We start from the raw sequence: 25,100 nt of genomic DNA on the forward strand, positions 1-25,100 counted from the left end.
AAAAAAAAAAAAAAAAATGTTGGGGCCTAGCCCCACATAATGGAGTTTAGGGCCTACAGAACAATAGTAACAAAAACAGCATGGTACTGGCACCAAAACAGGCTAGTAGACCAATGGTACAGAATAGAGGACACAGAGACTAACCCACAAATATACATGATAAAGGTGCCAAAAGCATGCACTGGAAAAAAGATAGCATCTTCAACAAATGGTGCTGGGAAAACTGGAAATCCATATGCAACAAAATGAAATTGAATCCCTATCTCTCACCATGCACAAAAGTTAACTCAAAATGGATCAAGGATCTAGGGATTAAACCAGAGACTGCGTCTAATAGAAGAAAAAGTAGACCCTAATTAGTATTTTAAAGTAGAAAAAAGTCAGACTTACACCATTATAATATCGTTATTTCATTTTGGTCATGCTGCCTGTCTGAAGAAAGTATGTACTCGTTTTTGCCATTACACCATAAAGCAAAATTGGCATAGTCCTTAGTTTATGCTGTAACCAGGTAAAAAATTAAAATTATTAATGAATTTTTAGACTATAAGTTATTCCAGTTAATTACCTCTCTATAATATATGATCGATGAACACAGTTTTTTCTCTTCTCTTATCTACTATGGTGAATCCTTAAAATCTAAAGCAAACCAGGCACCAGAGTAGGTACTCACAAATTATTTAATGACTGAATGGGAGGAAGGGAGGATGGCAGAAACAGAGTTGGGGATAAAGGGGAGTTGCAGTTTTTCAGCTTAATTTTTGTGAACTTCATATTAATTTTTTACGGTTTTGTTTTTTTCAAGGATTTCTTTATTCAAGATATTAATGCAGGCTTGAAAGATGAAACAGAAATACCTGAACAATTAGTAAGTACATAATATTCAATATTAAAAGGTATTTGTAACCTATCTCCATATTGTATAGAAGCCATGTTTCAATTTTTATTTGGTATAAATCTGTTGTTTTGAATTTAGAATGCATTTTCTTATTGAGTCAGTGTTATTAGTGATGGTTAGTTCCCAGACTAGCCTGTGCTCCATAATAAGCTACAGTATGGCTTGAGTCTCCTTTGATTCTTCTGAGCTTAAGAACTTCTTGACCCTAAGGAGGTTAGGGAAATTAAAGCAACAGAGTAGAGACAGACGAAACATAGGAGTTGAGCAATTCTGGTGGCAGCTTAAGGAAGGGGTTTTATCAGAAAGAAGAGCCTGGGTTGGCCATGGAATTTGCCCAACTATTAATCCTCTGTCATGGTACTTTAAAGCATTTTTTTGCTAAATTATTTATTTTATTTTTGTTTACAGGTTCCAATTTCTTCTCTACCTGAAGACCAGTTGGAAAACTTAATTAAGAAACTGAGAAAAGCAAGTGAAGGTAAGTCTGCCTGAAGTTGCAAGTTAAATTATTTTAGAGTAATTAAAGGGGTATATGAGTTGATTCTGATTTACAAAATGTTACCACCCTTGTTCTGAGTCCTGTAGTTTCATATTTGGTTGGTTAAGCTATTGTATTTACATTTGGCACAGGTTTGAATTCTACACTTAAAGATCACATTATGTCCCATCCAGCATTATATGATGCCCTTAATGACCCTAAAAATGGTGATTCCGCAACCAAGCACCTGAAACAGCAGGTTTGTTTAGACCACAATAATTCTACCTTTCTTCATTTGTTTAAAACTAATCTTCTTTTCTTTCTCAATATAGTTACTAATGAGATTTTGTTTATTTTTTAGGATACAAAATTTTCCAATTTCAAAAATATGTATAAACATAAAAAAATTGGCACAGAAATAGTTCTCAGTAGATTATTACATATTAAAAAATGAGAAAAAACTTAAAGCCAAACAAATTATTAGTGCAAACATACTACCTTATATAGAGATTGACTTGCTGTTTTCCCATTTGAGCTAACTATGTTTGCTCTAGTTTATAAAATAATCTTGTGAAGTTTGCAGGCTTCTATTTTAGGTAACATTGAAAAATTAAAGTTACTTGGTCCAAGAAGATGCTTTGTTGAGTTTGGAGCAGGAAAGGGAAAATTATCTCATTGGGTTGATATTGCCTTAAAAGATGCTGAAAAAGTTCACTTCATCCTGGTAGAAAAAGTGACCACAAGATTCAAAGTAAGTGAAATCATTGTAGTATATTAGTAACCTTTTTTTTTTTTTCCGTTTTTCAGCTTCAGAAAAAAATGATGGTCAGAAACATTCTCTTAAAACAAACTTCCTTTATTATATATTTATTTATAGCTCTTTATCAATTCTAATTATATTGGTAACTTAACTGGAAGGTGAATTTTTTAAATCTAAGTTTGGATAATTCCATGTTCTGAGTTCTTAAAAATCATTTGCAGAGACAGGAAAATATGTAGAAAGAGCCAGGCTCAAGCTAGAAGTTACAAGTCTTACTCTACTCTTCCTCCTGCCTTTCGCTCAATACTTGCTGACTACTCATTTATAAATATTTATTGAGCATACTCAATGTGGTAGGCCTTTGGTACATTTAAGTTTAGTAAGACAAAACCCCTGTGCTCTATTATTTATATTTAGAAAGGAGAGAGAGGCAAATAAATAAATAATTGTCATAAAGTATTAAAATATAGTAAATGCAGAAAAGTGAAAAAAATCTGCACATAGTGTAGATTCAAAAGATGGAGTGACAAGTTTTATTTCAGAGAAGGGATGGAGAATAATTATACAGAAAAGGTGATGCTTGAGCTAAATCTTAAAAGATGAATTAATGTTTGCTAGCTGAGAGTTTGAGAAGCATTCTAGGAAGCAAAACAGCATAACCAAATGCCTGAACGATAGGGAAACATGGAAACTCTGCTATGTGATAGGAGGGCATCATGTGAAGTTCAGCAATGATGAAACTGGAAAGAGAGTTATCTAGGGAAGACCTCATGTTGAATACTGAGAAAAAAAATTAACTTTATTCTACTATGTGCTCAAAAACAGTTGAAAAGATTTGGTTCTTGCTTTTAAGAAGCTTACATCTAGTGGGGCAGATACACAAGTATCTTGTTTCCATATGCTAAGTATGTTGTGATAATAATAAATACCGGATATTATGGGAGCATAAAGATAAGAGAATAACCTCAGTTTAGTGTGGGTTGTCATGGAAGATTTCACAGAGAAAGTGACAGTTGAGAGATTGGAAGAATTCATAAGCATTGGTGAAGCAAAAAAAAAAAAACTTTTTAAAAAATTTAGCTTAGCGGGTTGGGGATATGGCTCAAGCGGTAGTGCGCTCGCCTGGCATGCATGTGACCCAGGTTTCATCCTCAGCACCACATACAAACAAAGATGTTGTGTGCGCTGAAAACTAAAAAATAAACAAATATTAAAATTCTCTCTCTCTCTCTTTAAAAAAAAATTAGCTTAGCATAAGTGAAACTAATTATAAGAGTCTGAGACTTGAATTAGGAAAATTGATAATAAGATTATTTTTAAACAATAATCCAATTAAGAATTGGGCCAGAAAGCTAAGGCAGTTGCAGTAGGATATAGGAGAGGGGAAGAATATGAAAAATGTTAAAAGTGTTGGAAGCCACAAGACTTAGTTATTTAATGTGAAAAAATAATAATAATAAAATAATCAGTGATTTATTATTCATTGACAATGAGAGAGGAGTAATTTGGGATAATGTTTTTATGGCTTAAGTAAGTGGTGCTCTTCCTGAGATAAAGGAATATAGGAGGAGGCAGAGGAAGTATAAGTTTGGAGGAAAAAGTAATGAATTCAATTCTGAATGTGTCGAGTTTTCTGTTGAAGTAGAATTTTCTAGTTGAGGATTGGATATGCATCTGAGGGGCTGAGGGTGTAGCTCAGCGGTAAAGCTCTAGCCTAACATTTGTGAAGTCTTGGGTTTGATCACTAGCACCACAAAAAAACAAAACTTTACTGGGGATGTATCTCAGTGGTAGAAAGCTCGCCTAACATGTACAACAACGTACCAACCCTACCAAAAAAAATTTTTTTGAAGTGGACATGTGTCTTGATACTCATCAGAGAGGTCTGGGCCACAATGTAGAACTGTATGTTGTAGGCATTTACAAAGATAGACTAAAATGGATGTAATCTTTCAGAGAAAGTAAGAAAAGAAGCAAAATGAAAATAGATTGCCACCAGTAACAAAGATAAAAGAGCTGGCAAATAATCTTAGCTTACCTAATATCTGTGAACCCTAGTTCTTTGTGAGTGAATTGAGAATTATTAAAGAAAATAATGTGTATATAATAATTGGTAAAATTTTCAAATCTTATAAAAATGTGATACTACTTTAGAGTTTTCATCAAAAATACACAATCTTAAAATTTTTAATTCATTCCATTTTTTCAATAATAAGAAAAACAAGATGGAAACATTTACTCTGAATTTTGAAAACAAATCTTTTCATTTTCATAAAACTGCTTTTTTTAGCACAAAGAGTCATTGTTACAATACTGTTCTGTTTGTGCAGGTAGATGGTAAACACAGAAAGAAAAATTCAGTGTTTGAAAGACTTCAAATTGATATTCAACATTTGTGCTTGAGTAAGTTGCCTAACTTTCCATTGCTCTATCATAAATCAGAGATGTTTCAAACTTTAAGGATTGCTTAGAAATTCAATCATTAGAACACTGCTTCAGGAAAAACAAAGGAAAATTAGTTCAATATTAATAGAGAATATTATATTTAACACTCAAGTAAACGTAAATTGAATTAGGATTGAAAAAAATATTTTCAGTATTAACTAAAAATGAAGTGTTATATTCAGAAAAAGTTAAAAATTTTTTTTTTTTTTTTTGGACCTGGGGATTCAATATTTTATTTTGAGACAGGGTCTTGCTAAGTTGCTTAAGGCCTCACTAAGTTGCTAAGGCTGGCCTCAAACTTGGCCTCCTGCCTCAGCCTCTCAAGTCACTGGGATTATAGGCAAGCACTATCATGCCAAGGCAAGAGTTTAAAATTTGAAAATGCATCCTTATTTGCTTCTTTGTCCTGTTTAAATTAATCTTGAATGTGTTCATATCCTAAACTAGCCTTCTGCCTGTAATTAACATGATTTACCAAAACCATTAAAGAAAATGAAATAGTTCCTCTGCCTAGCTAATAATGTATAAAATATTCTGTCTAGATTTTTAAATATATTACTTTTCTAATGTTGATAAACAGCTTCTCAGGTTATATGTTGAATTCTATAAAGTGAGAATTTTTTTGTTTGAGTCTCTAGGTTTAGCCCTAAAATTCAGGCATTTTAATTAATTCTAATTTTATCTCTTTAAAAAAAAAAAAACACATATACTCTGGCTGGGATTGTGGCTCAGTGGCAGAGCACTTGCCTTTCACATATATATGAGGCACTGGGTTCGATACTCAGCAGCACATAAAAATGAATTAAAAAAGAAAAAAGAAAACTCCACATATACTTATCTCATAAGAGAACTTATTTAATGCTTTCTTTCATTTCAGACAAGATTCCTGTACTGAGAGAAGGGAAACTACCTGTGGTAGGAATTGGAAAGCATCTGTGTGGTGTGGCAACAGGTAGGTAAACACACTGATAATATCTAAATTAATACATTAAATCTTAATTTAAATTGCCTAGTGGTTTCTTTTGAGTTGTTAAGATTTCTTATACTTGCAGCTTATCAGTCTTAAAGGGGAATGAAGGGAAGGGAATGGAGAAAGGAATAGGAAAGACAGGAGAATAATTCTGACATAACTTTCCTATGTGTATATATGAGTCCACCATAGTGAATATCTACATCATAGACAACCACAAGACTGGGATCCTAATTAGAATAAGATGTACTCTGTGTATAAATAAGTCAAATTATACTCTACTGTCATGTTTAACTACAAAGAACAAAAATATATAAAAAAATTTTAAACTTATTCTAGTTACAAAAAAAACAGTCTTCATAAGCAACACTGGCCCTATGTTGTATCAAATGCAGGGCTTTCCTAGATATCTGCTCATTTTGGCCATTTTGCAGGATGAATCAAGAGTGTTATGTATAAATAATATGTCATATGGAACCTTAAAGTTCTTTGGGTTATATTACAACTAAACAGGGAAACAAATTGTTGTGGAAACTGTAGTATTTCACCCCAGAAGGTACTTAGAGAAACTTTTTTAGAGGAACTTAGAAGATCACTGTGTGTCAGGATTCTGAGGAAAAATTTTAAAAATTTCATACCAGAAAAATCTAAGATGTCTTAGCACTTCTGTTCATCAGATCTAGCATTGTAGAATGGAAACAGCATACATTGGGACTCGGATAGTTTCATTGTCAGTTCTGCTGTGTAATTTTGGCAAGTTATTTAACCTTCCTGAGCTTTGGTTACCTCATTGGTAAAATAGGGGTAATAATACCATTTACCAGTTTCCACATAAAATTCTGGCATATATTAATGCTCACTATGTTAGCTATCATTATATCTTCCTGGATCCTGCTAGTTTCATCATCTATTCACTTGGGGAACTTGGAGCCTTCATAAGACATTATTCAAATTGGCTGAATATGAGTACTGTATATTGTGTTGTTCTTCAAAGTTTTTAGATGACTTCCATATATCTTAATTAACCCTTAAATAAAAGCCTTTTGAAGTAAACCAGTTGCATCCAATTTCATCCTAGGGAAGGGGGAAGGTATACACCTTTGACTCTTCCCATCTAATCCATATTTCTCAAAAGTATAACCTACAGTGGCCAGTTCTCATATTCCATGCATTTTCTCCACTTTGGTTCACTCTGTTTGAATTCCCCTTTCATCTCTTGCAGTTAATTATCCTTTTTGAATTTCTATTTCATTGTCTTTTCTGACACTTCTTTCCCAGTTCTTTCCTTTCATCAGTGCATTTCTTCTGTTTCTTTCATGGTTTCCTTCCACAGGGTTCTTTAAATATTAATATTTAGGTCCATCTGCTACATTCCTAGTGTATCCTTCCCCTTTTTAAACTCTTCAGCAGTTCTTTGCTACTCTGTTTCTAGCTTTACTGTTCACCAACATCAAGCTTGTATATTTTTCCATATACTATTCTGTTCCTACCATTTCTGGAATTCCACTGTCACCCAAACAAAAAGACTGGTCAATATCTATTCATCCTGCAGCTCAGTTATCACCTCTTTTTTTTGGGGGGGGGGGGTCTCCTTAAATAAGATCTGCCTCCTTAGTATTATCACAATACCCTCTTTTGTTTGTTTGTTTTTGGTTTTTTGGAGAGGCTACCAGGGATTGAACTCAGGGGTACTCAAACACTGAGCCACATCCTTAGCCCTATTTTGTATTATTTAGAGATAGAGTCTCAGTGAGTTGCCTAGCACTTCACCATTGCTGAGACTGGCTTTGAACTTGTGATCCTCCTGCCTCAGCCTTCCGAGCTGCTTGGATTACAGGCATGTGCTACTGAGCCCTGCCTCTGTGGTATCTTTACCTGATTATATTTCACTTATGTCTGTTTATTTAATTCTGCCAGAATCCTATGAATTTTCTGAAAATAAGGCATATGCTAATACAATGCTCAATATACAACAGAAACTTAGTGAATTTGAATGAATGAATAATCTTGGCCACTAATTTGCTGTGTTTCTTTGTCCTTTTTTGGGTATACAGCTTTATCCCTTTAGATCTCTATAAAAAAAGAGGTTGAGCTAGACTGATAAAGATCCTTTTAATTCTGAAATTATTTAATTCTTTTAATAATTTTTCTGATTATTCTCATTTCTGAAAATCATTTACTTAAGTTAAATATAAATAAAATAGTGACTGAATATATTTTGTTAGAAAATAATAGTTTATGGAGCCAGGCACAATGGCACAACTATTCAGGAGACTAAAGCAGGCGCATTACTTGAGCTAAGCAACAGCAAAATCCCTGCCTCAAAAATAAAAAGAGAGAAAGAAAGAAAATTGTATTAGCATTTTAGTAGCATAGTGTATGCCTTAGTCTCAAAAAATTCATAGCATCTGCAAGAATTAGATGTATAAACAGACAAGTAAAATATAATAAGGTAAAGATATGCAGAGGGAATTGTGATAAAACTGTTTAAGAAATAATAGATTACAAAGTATTAACATTATTTTGTGAAGATTGGTGTTTGTATTAAAACTGCTGTGCCCTTATACCATAAATAAATAAATAAATAAATAAATAAAATAATAGATTGACTATCACCTTATCCAAATAATAGGTTTCCAATAATGTTTGTTGACTTAAATTCATATATTGAGCTAAATTTACTAGCAAATAGCAGATCATTTAATATTGTGACATCTTAGGGCAATAAAATTTTTAAATATACATTTGTTTTTAATTGAGCAGACACAATATAACAATCTAATAAGAAAATATGGGTTTTACAGTATATAATTATGGTCTTTCCAATATTGTCAACAGTATAGTAGTTCTCAGTGGAAAATATCCATACTCATCAAAAATCTTTGGGTTTTTTTGTTTGTTTTTTAGTTTTCAAATGTACTAAAATGTTTTCATTTTAATATAGCATACATAATCCTCTAAGTTTGGGTATATTGCATCCTCAATGTTTTACACATGAAAGGCATTCAGAAAATATTTGCAGAATGAATGCATAAAGTACACAGTAAGACTACTCAGAGAGGCCTACTTTCCATGTTCTGATCCCCTGTTCTCTACTCTTCAATTCATTGCTATTTGCTGTGATTATCTTCTAACTCAAAATTAGCATCACTATGTTAAGCAAAATTGCCTTTGTTCTTTACTTCTTACTTTGAGTTTCTTAAGCTCAAGTTTCTTAATCTGGAATGCAAGTATAGGTAAATAGATGTTTCTATACAAATCAATTCCTCAGCCAGGGTAGGGGAAATGGGAGACAATTCAAATAGTTAGACAAAAGGTTTTTTTTAATTGTAGACCTTAAATTTGGATAGTTTTATTGGGAAATAGATTTTATGCAAAATTAGTCACTAGAAAAAATAAGAAGATAGAAAAAAGCAGATTTGAACAAAGTTGATACTTTATGATAGGATTATTACATATATAAAGCTAAGTAGATTTTTGTTGTTGGGTTTTTAAAAACCATACTGTTTAAGAAATATAAAAAAATATTTATTTTAAAGATGATGGTTTGGGGGGGGGGGCGACATAATTGTGTTTGCAGATCTTGCATTACGATGTTTGGTTGAAACCTATGCTGCCAGTTTTGAGGAAAGGAATGAAGAACCTTTAGCCAAACGCATAAAGAATGATAAAACAGAAAAAGAAATTAACACTTTGGCCAAGGAAGGAAATGAAAAAAATGTCCCAGAGAAGTGGACCCCTGTGGCTGGCATTGTTATTGCACTCTGTTGTCACCACAGGTGTGATTGGAGACATTATGTGGGCAAAGAATATTTCAGGGCCCTAGGCCTTGGAGCAGTAGAATTCCACTATTTCCAGCGAATGAGTAGTTGGGCGACTTGTGGGATGCAGAAAACATCTTTCGAAGCCTCAAATATTACCACAAAGAGAAAAGATAATCAAAACAATGATAGCGAAGAGCATGATGAAGGAGGATACAGAGTCACAGATGACAGCTCTGAGAGTTTGCCTGGGTAAGTGACTACTTTGTAATGCTGAACACTAAAGGGGAAATATTTTATTATTGCTATACGGTTGTCCCCCACTTATCCATGGGGCATACATTCTAAGACCCCCAGTGGATGCCTGAAACCACAGATAGGATACAAGCTCTGTATCTGATGACAGAAATGGCTACTAAACACCTATCTGATGGTCAGGTAATATATACAGTGTGGATTTGCTGGACAAAGGGATCATCATATCCCAGGTGGGAAGGAGTGGGAGGGCAAAAGATTTCATCATGTTATTCAGAACATCACTTCTTTAAAACTTATGAATTATTGAAAGGAATTTTCCATTTAATATTTTCAGATCACAATTAACAGAAACTACAGAAAATGAAACTGTGGATAAGTGGGGACTACTTTCTTCTTAGATGACTATTGCCAACAGTTTATTCCTAAGAACATACAGTGTAATTTTAGAGTAACTTAAAATACATGCATTTTTATTAAGGTTATAAGGTAAATGTGCCTTGGAAGATGGAATATAGTACTCAGTATAATGTGGGCTATTTAACAGTTTTTCAATAATTACAAGTGACTAAAAGTTTTTTAAAAGTTTACAAAGTGTTAATTTTGTGTGTTTATTCCATTTAGGCTTCTTACTGTTGAAGAAAAGAAGAAAATAGGGCATCTTTGTAAATTGCTGATTGACCAAGGTCGAATCCAGTATTTACAGCAGAAGGGATTCAATCCTGCTTTACAATACTATACAGACCCTTTGGTATCTTTGGAAAATGTATTGTTAACTGCTTTACCAATTCATTCTTCGCCAGAAACAACTGCTTAATAGGAAAGAAATTTGAACATCATCTGTCTTCCACCAAAAAAATTTTTTAATTATATTTTTATATTCACAAAAATATAATTTAAATAGCAGATAATGTGAACTTTAAAACTACTGTGGCCTCATTAAACTTTGGCAATAATTGTTTTTTACTTCAGAGGTCCAAATAATTCATCAAATTCCCAAAGTAATCCTCTTCGGCAGGGCATTTTGAATTACATTATTCATCAGTATTTATAGAAGTTGGTGAAGTAATCAAACAATTGACTTCATCATCTGAAACACACATAGTACATCAACATATTAATTAACATGTTAAATTTCTATTTCTATTTGCATTTATTTGGGAAATATATTTTTCCTTTGATTATATTTAATATTTTTTGTGTCTCAAGTTCAAAACATAATGACCAATTGTCAATCTGTAACAAGGGCCAACCTGAGAATTTGGCAATGTGAGGACTTTTTTTCTATGCAGATCTGAAGATGATAATCAACTGTACTTTTTCTCAAATGCAAACAGATTCAGAGATGTTCACAGTCAGTAAATACAATCACTTTCAGACTACCAGAGCCATACCTATATTTATATACTATTAGAATTTGTCCAGGACAAACACCAAAACTGAAGAAATATTATTAAGTAAAAAAAAGTTTCACTTCATTTTTGTGCTGTTGGATAATTATAACTAGATTATCTAGTTATACACGCATAAACCAAAAATTAAATTTGAAATTTGCAAATAATTTATCAAGTTAACTTGGTAGCTTATATCTTTTACCAGGAGTTTTTTTAACATATGTAAGTTCAAACATTAAGTATGATCTCTGTTTTTTGGAGAAAATAATTTGGACTAAAACAGAAATCAGATGATGAAACCAAAACCTTCTCACACTTAGGCCTTATTTAACTGATAAGTGGTTTTTATGCAGAAGCAAATATTAAACCAAACATATAGTAGGAATGTTACTCTCACATTTTATCCTTGATTTGTTTATGCATTTATTTGTAAACATTTTCTTAATTGTTGATCATATGCCAAGACAAAGATCCAGAATTATTAATTTTAGATATTATGAGATTCTGAAATAGCTATATGTATCCTGTAGAATTGTAAATAATTGAAAAATTGTAGCCCATTTTTCATTCCAACCTTTCTACTTATGTCTTGTCAAATCCCAATCCTACCACCTCTTACTGTGTGACCTTGGGTAAGCTACTTAATCTCTTTGTGCCTCAGTTTTCTCCTCTTAATGGGGATGGCAGTAATAATAATAATAATAAAACCTACCTCACAAGGTTGTTGTGTGCATCAAGTAAGCCAACACAAATAAAATGCTTAGAATGGTTCCAAGCACAAACTTAAGTACTCAAATATTAATTACTAGTAGTAGTAATCATGGATCTATTTTTAACAACATTAATAGGAGGGCTTTTATTTTATCTCCTCTTTGTTTAAATTGTTACTTTCTTTTTCTCTCTCTTCTTGTATGTTTTAGGCCAAATCTTATTAAAGTAAGATAGTGTGATAATTTTTTTAGTTACTCATTTCCCCAGTCAAAAGAACAAGATATACATCCTTCAATAGTTAACCTCATTTTATTATTAGAAATATTCATTTGTATCATAAGGTTTATTTTGTATCATTAAACAATTTATGCCCACAAATAAAAGATATTCAACAACTAATATAATCTGTTATGTTTCATATGTTTCATAAGACATACATACATATCCAAAAATTATCATACTGATGCAGTTCAGTTTCCTACTTGTCTTTAGTTTATCCTTTCTACTTTCTAAAACTAGACCCCACAGTATTAGAACTTTTTTGTTTTCCTCCCAACCTGTATCCATGCTATTGCTTCTGTGGCCTTGCTTCAGGAGACCTAAACATTAACCCTCCACTCCCACCCCTCTGGTACTGGGGATTGGACCCAGGGGTGCTCTACCACTGAGCTACATACCCAGCCCTTTTTATTTTTTTTATTTTGAGACAGGGGCTCACTAAATTGCTGAGTCTGGCTTTAAACTTAAGATCCTTCTGCCTCAGCTTCCCCAGTCACTGGATTACAGGAAGAATACCACCATGCCCTGTTTCTAATGACTACTTCAACATTCCATTGAGTTGAACTAAAATCTATTGAGTTAAAAAGTCTTCAAACTTCACATTTTAGTATATTATAAAGCCATGATTTATTCTTCAGGTATGCTAGGCATCTATTCTTACACTGAACCACATTCACAGCTCTTTTTAAATTTTAAATAGTGGTATGCACAAAACAACAGTGCCTTGCTAAATTGCCTAGGCTGGTATTAAACTTGGAACCCTGCCTCAGCCTCCTGAGGAGCTGGGATTATGCAACTGGGCCCGGCATGATTTCTATTACTATGCTATCATTTCATTGCTTTTTATGGGAATTGAATCCAGGGGTGCTTTACCACTGATCTCCATCCCTGTCCCTTTTTATTTTTTTATTTTGAAACAGGGTCTTAATAAATTACTGAGACTGGCCTTGAATTTAATTGTCCTGCTTCAGCCTCCAGAGTTACTGGGATTTCAGTTGTATGCCACCACACCTGATTCATTGCTTTTATTAACAGAGAATTGAGCTCTTTGCCCTATTCCCCTAATCTTGACTTAATATAAAGGCTTTCATAATTTTAAAAAAGTTTCATTCTAAATTATAAGAGACTTAATCAATTGAAATCTGTATATCAAAACCTCACATTCATTCTGTCAAAATTTGTTCTCTTTTAATATTTTTCACTAGAAGTAAAATAGTATTTTGCTATTTGTGGATTCTAGAAAAAGAAATACAGATGTTCAAAATGACAGATATGGCAAGCTGGTAGAAAAAGGTAGTAAAGTCCTAGGAATAGTGTCTTCATTCACTTGTTTGTGCTTCAGGTACTTGGCCAAAGAATTTATTTCCTGACTCCATTTGAAATATTTTGAATTTTTTTGGGGGGTGGGGTACCAGGGATTGAACTCAGAGGCACTCAACCACTGAGCCCCATCCCCAGTCCTATTTTGTATTTAGAGACAGGGTCTCACTGAGTTGCTTAGCACTCGCTTTTGCTGAGACTGGCATTGAACTTGTGATCCTTCTGTCTCAGCTTCCTGAGCCACTGGGATTACATGTGTGCGCCACCATGCCCAGCTTTTTGAATCTTTTTACAACTTTTCTCCTAATCCTTATCAGAATTATAAGCAGAGTGGAATCTTACTTTCTTTTCCTCTTACGATATTGGCCAAAAGACCAGAATTTGGTAGAAAAGGCAAGATGGAATGAGAAATCCATCAAAGAACTCAGAAAGTTAGGAGCAAATTATATACACATTTCCTTACCAAAAAGAATACTTGATCTATGTTATATACAAATCTCCTACCTGCTTTTCTCCGTGATTCCTGTATGTATGTGTACATAAACTGAAGGCCAAATAATTCCCGTTCCTCCTCTTCATCTACGCTTTCACTGGGAGGAAGTGTTACTTCCAGTTTCAGTGGGTTGTCTCTGAAGTTGACAAACCTAGCAGTTCACCAAAAAAACAGTATTTTTATAGGTGCCATGGAAGTGTACATTTATTTTCCTGGAGAAAGATCAAATGACAATATACTAAATTACTCTTTTTTTTTTTAAACTGGTTTCAGTAACTGAACATCTGGGTGAGATGTGATATATCCCAAGAATCTTTTAAGTTTCTTTCCTAGAAGAAAAAAATATTAGCTTTGAACAACTTATTTTCTAAGCTTAGTAAAAGAAGTATTATTTCATAGCATATATTTAATGTGATACAGTTTAACTTTAAAGAGCACTTCTAATGCATCTTAAATAAATAATGCTATGAATTTAGTTTCTGCCTATTTTATAGATCTGTTTTATACAGATCTATAAAATAGATCTGTCCATCCCTGTCCCTTTTTATTTTTTTATTTATAGATCTGTTTTATACAGATCTATAAATGTGTTTTTGCCATCTAGCACAAGGCCTTTAGTTGCTGAATAAGTGAATGAATGAAGGATGATTTGTACCAGTTTTTGGATTTAATGTCTATTATTTTGTCAGAAAATTAAATTTTGAAAAAAAACATGATGGAGTTCTGATAAAACTAATAAAAATTATATCTGTTTTCATGGAGTCCTGATAATAACTAATAAAAATTATATCTGTTTTTTATTGGTAAGAGTTTTCTGTCCATTTGTAATTAAGAGGAAAATAATCACTATTTTATTGGTGAAAACTTTTAGTTTTTATGTTGCTGATGAGAATTGCTAGCAGTATGAAGATAATTTTTGTGAAAATGCCACCAACATAAGACATTTCTTAAAAATGATCAATCTCAGTACTTAGTTTCAAGTATCTTTCTTGAATAATTTATTCCAGTATTATATGAATCCAAAGCATCAAATTATAGAATTTTAACATTGACAAAGATTTTTTAAAATATATCCATTCTTACAAGTAAGGATCCAATTATATTAATATAAACAACGTATGTTACTTGTTCTGTGGCCAGAAATGAACATGTCATTTTGTATCTTACAATTTTTACCTCAGATTTTCCATTTCTCCCATGCATAGTGGAATATCTTGCAGTTTATTGTTGCTGAGAACAATGGTGCCCAGGTTTTTCATATTGCTGATTGTTTCTGGCAAGCATGTTATTTGATTCCGTTGTAGCCATAATGTATGCAGACTTTTCATTCTGAAGAAATAAAAGAGATTTCTGTGATTAGTCACACATAATATGAAATACTAGGTTCTTATTACTTTAAAAATCAAATGTCCTCTTTTGTAATATGTCTTTTTTTGTTGTTGTTTTTTTAACCTTTGTTTTATTTTATTTAATTAATTAATTAATTAATTTGTTTATATGTGGTACTGAGGATCGAACCCAGTGCCTCACACATACTAGGCAAGTGTGCTACCACTGAGCCACAATCCCAGCCCTGTAATATATCTTTTTTTGGGGGGGAAGGCAGTACCAAGGATTGAACTCGGGGACACTTGGCCACATCCTCAACCCCATTTTGTATTTTATTTAGAGACAGGGTCTCACTGAGTTGCTTAGTGCCTTGCTGTTGCTGAGGCTGGCTTTGAATTCCCAATCCTTTCTCAGCCTCCTGAGCTGCTGGGATTACAGGCATGCACCACCACACCTGGCTCCTATAATATGTCTTTTAACCAAACACACTTTTCTTTTTCTTTTTTGTTTTGTTTTTTAATGCTGGCGATTGAACCCAGGGGCCCTTTTACTACTAAACTATGTCCCAATTCCTTTTTATTTTGAGAAAGGGTCTTGCTAAGTTGCTAAGGCTGACCTTGAACTTGTGTTCTCCTGCCTCAGTCTCCATAGTCTCTGGTTATAGTCATGTGCCACCACACCCAGCTACTTAGATTAATGACTTTAGATTACCTGATTATTACAGAAACTACATGTGGAATTAATCTCTACCGTATAGCTCTCATATCATATGGTAGTAAAAATGAAATAAAAATATTTTAGTTTTCTTCATTTTTCTTAGTTTCTACTGTTATTGGACTCTTAAGAGAAAAATCAGAAAATATTAACATGCTTCTTCAGAAGAAGGCATTAATGCATAATGGTTAACAGCATGGAATGGGCCAGCATGCCTGGGTTCCAATCCTAACAAATTAGACGATTATTAACTAACCTTAGGCTAGTTTGCTAACATCTCTGTGCTTGGTTTTCTCATTCTTTCGTAAATCACACAATACCTTGCATTCACTAAGCAATGTTGTTCTCACTATGGTATATTCTGTTAATGTCTTGAAGTCAGATAGCCAGATTTTCCATCCCAAATTCCTCACTTATTTAGAATCAATGAAATAATTCTGTTTAAAGACAGCATATTTCAAACTAAATGGATCTGTTCTGGTTGATTATATTTGGCATCTCCTTTGTCTTGTTAGTTCCTATTTTTCACAGATGGTTTTAAGGCATTTGTCAGTAGCATAAAAAGTTACTCATTTTACCTTTCTATGGCATCAGGAAGTTGTTCAAGTCTGTTGCTTCCCATGTCCAGCCACTCAAGAGCAGGCATGTTCAACACAGCAGGAGGGATTGTAGTAAATTGGTTCATACTCAAATCAAGGTGAGTAAGTTTTAACAGACTGCTGAGCTGAAGAGGAAAGCAAGGTTTTTCAAAATAAATGTCTACAATGTAAATTCCTAGAAGACTCACATTGGTAAAGGAGATACATCATATCAATGAACATTTGTATTGCACTTGGGCTTTAAAAAATTTAAGCACAGTAGGCCAGAACAAACTAAAAATAAAAATAAAGCTGAATAAACAAACTCCAGTGATATGAAAAACTCTCAAAGAAATTGTTCCTATTTGGGACTAGGGATATAATTCCACACAGTGGTAGAGTGTGTTCTGGGCATATACAAGGCTCTGGATTCAATCCCCAGGTCCAAATAAAGGAGAAAAGAAGAAAGAAATTGCATCTACTCAAAGAAAATTTATCTTCCACAATAATCTAGTTCCAGAGTTAACAGGGCCTGTGTGGTAAAAGTTTTTTCCCCCCTGTGAGAGTAACTATTTAGTATCATGTTTTCATTTCATTCAGTAGTTGAGAATTATATGGGGAAACTTAATCTTCAAAACAACAGTTTTCTTTGTTGAAAGTTTGTGTCTAATGATTTATATATTTATATATTTATTTATGTCAAATATCAAATTGGATTACAGGCATGTGCCATGACACCGAGCCTACCACTGTACCCAGAGGCACTTAACTACTGAGCCCTTTTTTTTTTCCAATTTATCTTACAGTAGAATGCATTTTGACATATAGTACACAAATGGAGCACAACTTCTCATTCCTCTGGTTGTACATGGTTCAGAGTCACTCTACTAGTGTAATCATACATGTATATAGGGTAAAAATGCCCAGCTCCTTTTTTTAAAATAAATATTTATTTTTTAGTTGTAGTTGGACAAAGTACCTTTATTTATTTATTTTTATGTGGTGCTGAGGATTGAACCCAAGGCCTCGCATGTGCTAGGTGAGCACTCTACTGCTGAGCCACAACCCCGGCCCACGCTCAGCCCTTTTTAATATTTTATTTAAAGAAGGCGTCTCCCTGAGTTCCTTAGAACCTCACTAAATTGCTGAGGCTAGCTTTGAACTCACGCCTCCTGCCTCAGCCTCCTGAGGTCCTAGGATTACAGGCATACACCCCCAGCAACAAGTGACTAATTCTGACATCAACCAAACGATGTGAATGTCCATTTAGTTTGGGCTTCATTATGAATCAAATGTCTCAAACAGGTCATATAACTAGGAGTGATAGATCTATGAAGAGAACTCAAGATTTTATGGAATTAAAAACCACACAATTTCTTCCTCTTTTTACATTCTAGTGGAAGTTTCAATATGCAAGAATTTCATTGACTTTTACAAAAATACTGTCCATTTGTGGGAAGTGGCTATGTTTTATTTTTTCTTGAGGCATGTTCATTTCTTCTGCAATATCTGTACCACAACAAAAAGTACACAAATACAATGTTTTGTAAATTGTACAAAAACCCAGGAGGTTCTGTCTAGTAGGTGATGATGTTTCTCCAGATTTAGAATTCAAGTCCCAAATAAACATTTTCAAAATCTGTCATCACATTTCATAAATTTCCAAATGGTTCAAATAGCATATAAAAAGATTGTTTTAACATTAGCATTTACATATTTATATGTAAACAGTGTGTAAATCATAGGACAGGGCTGGGATTGTGGCTCAGTGGTAGAGTGCTCGCCTAACATGTGCGAGGCCCTGGGTTTGATCTTCAGCACCACATAAAAATAAATAAAAGTAAAGGTATTGTGTCCAACTACAACTAAAAAGTAAGTATTAAAAAAAATAGGACAGATGAGTTCAATTGCTGATTTTTCAGTAGTAATAAAATGTTGACTTTAGATGATTGAAAAGATAATAAAGTAATGATAATATGACAATTCTAATTTTGCATATGTGAAAACTGAGATCTAAAGTGTAAAGTGTATCCAAGGACACAGAGTTACTTAAAGGCTACACTTTGGAATGGAACAATCCCAGCTCAATATTTTTATTCCTATATAACCAGTCTCCTAAAGGGAAGAAACTAAGATAAACTGGTTTATAGACATGCATAAATTCACACAGCTTGTTAGTGACAGCCAATTCTAGAAACAAAGTCACAAGGATTAGAAAAAAAGATTTACTGATCTTTCTGTGTGGGTAAAGAAATTTTCCATGTGATAATTTTCATCATATGGAAGGGCATATGTTTCATTAAATGCAACTATTATATTATGAAACATATATACTGTGTTTTACTTGCAAGAGAAGTTATTATTGGCTACATGTTCCACTCTTGATATGCTCTCAAGATAAATGGGAAAAGGGAATAGATTTTTAGTTTGGGCTTCATTATTTTTCTTAGCTATTATTTTATAAAATAATAGCTAAGACATTGGACATTTCCATGGCTGATTCTAAGAGCATTAATATATAGAAAGTAATGCAAATGTCTTTATATTTATATGATCAGTTTGGTTTAAGCAATGACATCATGCCAAATCAAAGTTTGAAGAGCCTAGGAAGCTAGCAAGAAATAGATTTCCTAGAATTCACGCCTTACACTTCACCTCTGTCGCAAAAAACAACTAGTAAAAAGTTTTTCTATCACCACATTTTCTGTGCTTTATAATAATCATTCATTCTAAAAAGCATTTATTAAGTAACCACAATAACCTAGGATTGCCCTCAATTCTAGGAATTTATTTTTTAAAATATTTATTTTTTAGTTACAGGTGGACACAATATTTTATTTTTATGTGATGCTAAGGATCGAACCCAGTGCCTCACACATGCTTAGCAAGCGCTCTACCTCTGAGCCACAGCCCCAACCCAATTCTAGGAATTTAAATAAATAAAACTCTTATTCTGGCCTTCAAGGAGATGACAGTCTAGTCAAAAAACAACCTCAGTACTGTCATACATGATTCCACCCTATGCTTTAAATATAAACCTTGTTGCTTGACCACTAGTGGCTTCTTTTTAAACTAATATATTTTTCCCCTCCCTTTTCTCCCTCTTTCTTCCCTAACCCTGAGGAAGCAAGAGTGACATTCTTCCTGTCCTAAGCCACTGCTATCAATCTTTCTGCTTCATTCCCGAAACAATAAAGAAATGCCAGTCCAGAACCTGGAAAAACAGCTTTCTCAAAGAATATAAGTTGAACAACTAATTATATCTATTCCTAATGATACTTAGGGAAAAAAAAGCCCTTGTATCCCCCTTTTTAGAGTCCTTTGTTCCCCTGGCAGTTAGAATCACAGTCTCTAAGATGTGTGTCCACTATATTTTATCATTTGCCAGCAAATCAATAAAACCTTTTTCTTTTTTCTCAAAAATCTTGTCCTTGTTATAGGAGTAGCTTCAGGGACAAGGACCAAGCTTTCAGTATCACTGTGACAATAACAGAAGTATAAGTTATGCTAAATAGATTTTTCTCTAATTAAAAACCTGCTTTATAATAATAGGAAATAATCTTCACTAAATATTTTTCTGAAATAAAATTTGTAGCATTTTCTTTTTAGTTTCACTTTTAACAATCACATAATTGAAAAGCAAAGTTCCAGTAGAGGGAAAATAACATCTTAGGCATTTTGAGTTTTCTGACCTCTTGAGGAAGATCACATATATCTCTGTTAACAGCCAGTTCTAGTTTCTCCAAGCTGGCACAATTACTTAATTCCTTGGGGACAGTCTTGATTTTGTTGTAGCTCAGAATCAGTTCCTGAAGTCTAGTGAGCAGTCCTACAAAAAAAAAAACAAAACAGTACACAATAGAAAGAAGATGGACATAAAGTACTGTTTTCCTTACTGAGTAATTACAGCAGAAATTATTTGTGTATTGGCAAATTCTTATATTCTTCCCTGTTCCCAGTCTGTATCCTGCCTCTTCTTTAAACAATGGACAGGTATATCAGTGCCATGGGGAAAAAAAAAAAACAACTTATTTTCATTCTGTTTTATGTACATCCTGGGATGGGGTGTAGCTCAGTGGTAAGGGGCTTGCCTAGCATGCACAAGGGCCTGGATTGTATCCCCAGCACTGCAAACAATAATGACAATAAAAACAAAGAAACTACATCCTAAACAATTTTCCATGTGAGAATTTTGCTCTCTATTTGACAAATCTGTTTTTCTTTATTGCTTCCAACCTGTCTGAGGAATAGCTAAACCAGTAATATTGTTTTCAAAATCTATAGAACAATATTTTTAAAGATATTTTGCTCACATTGAAATCTCATCTTGAATCACCTCAGTAAATCCAGTAGCTTGGATCCCCTAGAAGCTTCAATTTAGACTAAATGTTTAAAAATTTTCTTACAATTCAGATATATAAAGATATATTTATTCCATGTTATTAAAAACTCAATAAAATAAGCACATCTTCAAGAAGATAAAATAGCACAGGAATAAAAGTAATCTTTACCAATTCCTCGAGGTATTTCTGAAATTATGTTTCGAGATAAATCTAACACAATAAGGTTCTGGAATCTTCCAATGAATTCTGGAATTTTCAACAAACCAGTTCTATGAATTTGCCATTCCTGTAGCTGATTCAGCTTCAGTAAAGAAGAAGGGAGACTCTAAAGTAAAAGAAATAATGGAGACATATTACTTAAACTATTTTAGTATTATACCATCCTGAAGTGTGATTTTATTTAATTTGTGAAAACATTTAGAAATGTTTCTTTCTCTTAATGAGTTATATTTCCAAGTATTTTGTGTTACTGAGTTTTAAGATCTTTATGCTTTTTAATTTTTTAACTAAAATTTCCAACCTCAATTAAATGCAATAAACAAAAATAACACATTTTGGTCAGTTATGCACATACATTGAAGTCTATCCTAAAGATCATGTTATATCTGGCTTTCCTAGACTACATATGCTATTGAAAATGAGACTATCCAGAAAACATCTTCGTTCATAATTTAAATGTCCCTTTCACTTCTATTTTGAAGTATTTCATAAAAATTTTATAGAATTTTTTTAAGTGAGGAATTTTAAGAATTTGAACTATTCTGAGTTTTATGCCTTTTCTATTTCAGTGTAAAATAGAAAAGAAAACAAAGGAGCTAACCACATAGTTAAGTATACCTATATTGGGGCTGGGGCTGTTGCTCAGCAGTAGCACAATTGTCTGGCATGTGTGAATCACTGGGTTCAATCCTCAGCACCACATATAAGTGAATAAATAAAATGAAGTTCTCTCAACAACTAAGAAAATAGTAAAATATATATCATTTTTACAAGGGCTTCTAACCCTTCAGTAAGCATTTGTTTTCATGGAGATATATAACAATAATGACAATAAAAACAAACACTGAAGGGTTAGAAGCCCTTGAAAAAATTAAAGTATATCTAACATAATGAAGCCACTGTATATCTGTATGCACATACGTTCAAGGGAGGGAAAAAAGCATATGAACTGGAAGATACACCTAACAGATAAATTGATATTCATTTCCACTTTGAGAAGTTTTAACTGAGCATTTTTTTTTTTTTTTGGAAAAGCTACATAATTTTCATTAGGTAGATAGTCATCCATTCATGGCAAATGAGAAACTGCCGATTAGTATTAGAAGAAGAAATATCACATGTGACTTAAATTTAGGCAAGATTAAAGCAAATTGAATTTTTGCAAAAAAAAAAATGTGATGTTTCTTTTCTATTGTTTATGTTGTCCAGATTCATTTGGTGTATTATTAATATTAGAATTGTGGGCTGGGGATATCGCTCAGTTGGTAGAGTGCTTGCTTAGCATGCACAAGGCCCTGGGTTCAATCTCAAGGGAGAAGGAGAAGGAGAAGGAGAAGGAGAAGAGTAGGGGGAAGAGAGAGAGGAGGGGGAGGAAAAGGAGGAGGGGAAGGAGGGGGAGGAGGGGGAGGAATTTTCGATTATTCCTGTATTAATTACACAGTTTCAGATTCATTTTCAACTCTTCCACAAAATGCAAAAAGTAGAAAAATAAAATATTACTTTTATAAAGCTTACCTTCCATTCTTCTTTTTCTATCTTCAAAATGACCCTTCCATCTTCCCTGGTGACCTTTTCTTTGAGCTTAGTTAAACTTACTCTCTCTTCCCAGATCCGCACTAGCCTAGGAGATCAGGTAATCATTTTGACTTATAGATAATGACAAAGGTAGTGTTCATTTTCATATAAATAAAATAAAATAACTCATCAAAAACAACTTGGGAAGGTAGGTGCAGTAATCCTGTAATCCCAGCTACTCCAGAGACTGAGTCAGGAGGATCAGAAATTGGAGGACAGCCTGGGCAATTTAGCAAGACCCTGTCTCAAAAAATAATGGATGGGGATATAGCTTAATGGTAAAGCACCTCTGGGTTCAATCCTTAATACCCAAATAAACCAAAATAAAAAACCATTGGTTCAATGGTATCTGGAAACAGGATGAGATTTTTATTTAGCAAAAGTTATACATATGATTAGTACCACAAATGCCTTATTTTAACTGTGGCTGACCCTTTAGAAGTTGTCCTTTGTAGAGATACTTCCCCTCCACTTGCCTTGAATTCTAAATTCTAAAAAAAAAAAAAAAAAAGCATCTAAATTATTATCTTTCTTTTTAGATTTTCAGAACCCAGAATATCTGGTGACCTTGGGATAACATTAGAATGTATAATACCCCATTCTTAAGTCCTGTGCATCAACTAACATAAAACATCAATTTTTACAAAATTTAACTTGCAGAAAAGTTATGTTTATCTAAATAATTATAGGAACTAGGGCTGGGGCTGGGGCTTAGTGGTAGAACGTTTGCCTAGCATGTGTGAGCCTCTGGGTTTGAATCTCAGCACCACATATAAATAAACAAACAAACAAATAAATAAAAGTCCATCAACAGCTAATAAAATAGATATTTTTTAAAAATTATAGGAACTAGCCTTAGGAAGCCAAGGTCAATTGCAGTGTTCTAGTTGGGGTTGGAGAGAAAGGAGACACTTGCCCTTGATGATCAAGACCCAGCCCAGCAAGTACCTACCCACTGCCCCCTGAACATCCTTTCCCTCTCTACAAAGGTCTTTTTGCATACATGAGTTCCCTAAGATGGTCTTTTATGAGGAGGATGGGGGCTGATAGCCCTCTCCATCTTCCATTTTGTTAGCTCTTGAATAAACCTGATTTCTTTCACCCCATCTCCTGATCTCTCAAGTATTGGCTTTTGAGTGGTGAGTAGATGAACTTAGGTCCAGTAGAACTATATTTTTGTTGTTGTTGTTTTGGTGTTAGAGATTGAGCCAAGAGTTTTTTTTTTTTTTTGCATTCTAAATGCATGCCCTACCTCTGAGATATACTTCCAGTGCTAAGTTTTTGATAAGGACCATAATTCTTCATAAATTTTATTTATAATAGTTTTATTGAGATATAATTCACATAGCACAAAATGCATCATTTAAAGTATACAGTTCAGTAGGTTTTAGTATATTCACAACATTATACAACCATCACCATTATCTAAATCCAAAATACTTTACCATTAAACAAAAAATTTCCTTATCCATACCCCTTCCCTATTCCCTCGGAATTACTAATAGCCTATTCTGCACATTTCATATAAATAGGATCATACAATGTGTGTCTTTGTGTTTGACATCTTTCACTTAGTATATTTTTATTCAAAGCTCATTCATGCTGTAACATGTATCAGTACTTCATTTCTTTTTATGGCAGAATGATTTCATCAGATGAGTTTATCATGTTTGTTCATTCAACAGTTGATTAGTATTTGGATAATTCTATTCTTTGGCTATTATGAATAATGTTACTACAAATGTATGTGTATAAGTTTTTGTGTGAACTATTAAAATTTTGGGGAGGTTATTAGGCTATTATTATTATATTGGGAAATGAATCCAGGGATGCTCCACCACTAAGCTACATCCCCAGTCCTTGTTATTTAATTGTTATATTGGGTCTTGCTAGGTTGCAGAGGCTGACTTTGAACTTGCAATTCTCCTGCCTCAGCTTCCTAATTAGCTAGAATTACAGTCATCATGCCCAGATATGAGGCCATTATTTTGGATTAAGCTCCAAAAAACCAGAATAAAAATCAAAATAAAGTCACACATGCTAAGGTTCCAATTCACAAAACAGAAACTAAGTTGTTAATCTGACCATGCCAAGAAATCAGAAGAGAAAGTTATCAGCCAACTTTCCATTCAGTTTCCTAGAATGGCAATGAAATTCTCTCTGCCTTCCTCCTTGTACAAAGAAGGTAACTTGAAATAATCCAATGTTAGCCAATTAATTTTCTATTGTTCTATCTTCCTTTTCCTGTCTTACAGAGAAAACAACTTAGAAACAAAGTTTGAAAGTAACTTTGTTTTTGCTTTTTTCAGTCCTTTTCTTTCTATAAAAGTAACTTCTTCTGTTCAGTCCCTCAGAACACAGAATTTCATGGAAATGTTGCCTAATTCTTGAATTAAAAAGAAAGCCAATTAAGATCTTTGAATTGTAATTTTTTCCTTTGACAGATTATATGTTTTTATTTCTCTTGGGTATATCTTTAGGAGCATAATTTCTGGGTCATATGGTAGCTTTATGTTTAGTCTTTTTAGGAACTGCCAAACTGAAACTAAATTCCAAATTGGCTATACCATTTTACACC

General features: G+C 33.4%; 2 protein-coding genes across 5 annotated transcripts in view; one reads left to right on the forward strand and one right to left on the reverse strand.

The window, feature by feature from the left end:
• Positions 1 to 12,071, forward strand: part of Trmt13 (tRNA methyltransferase 13 homolog) — a 23,260-nt gene extending 11,189 nt beyond the window's left edge. The window contains exons 4-11 of one of the 3 annotated variants that reach the window (XM_015502603.2): positions 806 to 868; positions 1,307 to 1,376; positions 1,529 to 1,635; positions 1,960 to 2,127; positions 4,467 to 4,539; positions 5,459 to 5,533; positions 9,132 to 9,564; positions 10,192 to 12,071. In XM_015502603.2, the coding sequence (XP_015358089.1) occupies positions 806 to 868; positions 1,307 to 1,376; positions 1,529 to 1,635; positions 1,960 to 2,127; positions 4,467 to 4,539; positions 5,459 to 5,533; positions 9,132 to 9,564; positions 10,192 to 10,384 (1,182 nt within the window). In that variant the 3' untranslated portion in view covers positions 10,385 to 12,071. The remainder of the gene's footprint in view (positions 1 to 805; positions 869 to 1,306; positions 1,377 to 1,528; positions 1,636 to 1,959; positions 2,128 to 4,466; positions 4,540 to 5,458; positions 5,534 to 9,131; positions 9,565 to 10,191) is intronic. The other 2 variants (XM_048814610.1, XM_015502604.2) reach the window with 2 other exon arrangements.
• Positions 1 to 25,100, reverse strand: part of Lrrc39 (leucine rich repeat containing 39) — a 36,482-nt gene that overhangs the window by 9,761 nt on the left and 1,621 nt on the right. Inside the window, exons 2-8 of one of the 2 annotated variants that reach the window (XM_015502605.2) lie at positions 22,463 to 22,568; positions 20,897 to 21,053; positions 20,078 to 20,214; positions 16,386 to 16,531; positions 14,941 to 15,093; positions 13,776 to 13,915; positions 10,409 to 10,657 (exon numbers count right to left, since the gene is read on the reverse strand). In XM_015502605.2, the coding sequence (XP_015358091.1) occupies positions 10,602 to 10,657; positions 13,776 to 13,915; positions 14,941 to 15,093; positions 16,386 to 16,531; positions 20,078 to 20,214; positions 20,897 to 21,053; positions 22,463 to 22,568 (895 nt within the window). In that variant the 3' untranslated portion in view covers positions 10,409 to 10,601. Of the gene's footprint in view, positions 1 to 10,408; positions 10,658 to 13,775; positions 13,916 to 14,940; positions 15,094 to 16,385; positions 16,532 to 20,077; positions 20,215 to 20,896; positions 21,054 to 22,462; positions 22,569 to 25,100 lie in introns of those variants that run through there. The other variant, XM_048814615.1, reaches the window with a different exon arrangement.

The sequence above is a fragment of the Marmota marmota genome, unplaced genomic scaffold (genome assembly GCF_001458135.2).
Source record: "Marmota marmota marmota unplaced genomic scaffold, marMar, whole genome shotgun sequence".
Classification (NCBI taxonomy): Eukaryota; Metazoa; Chordata; class Mammalia; order Rodentia; family Sciuridae; genus Marmota; species Marmota marmota.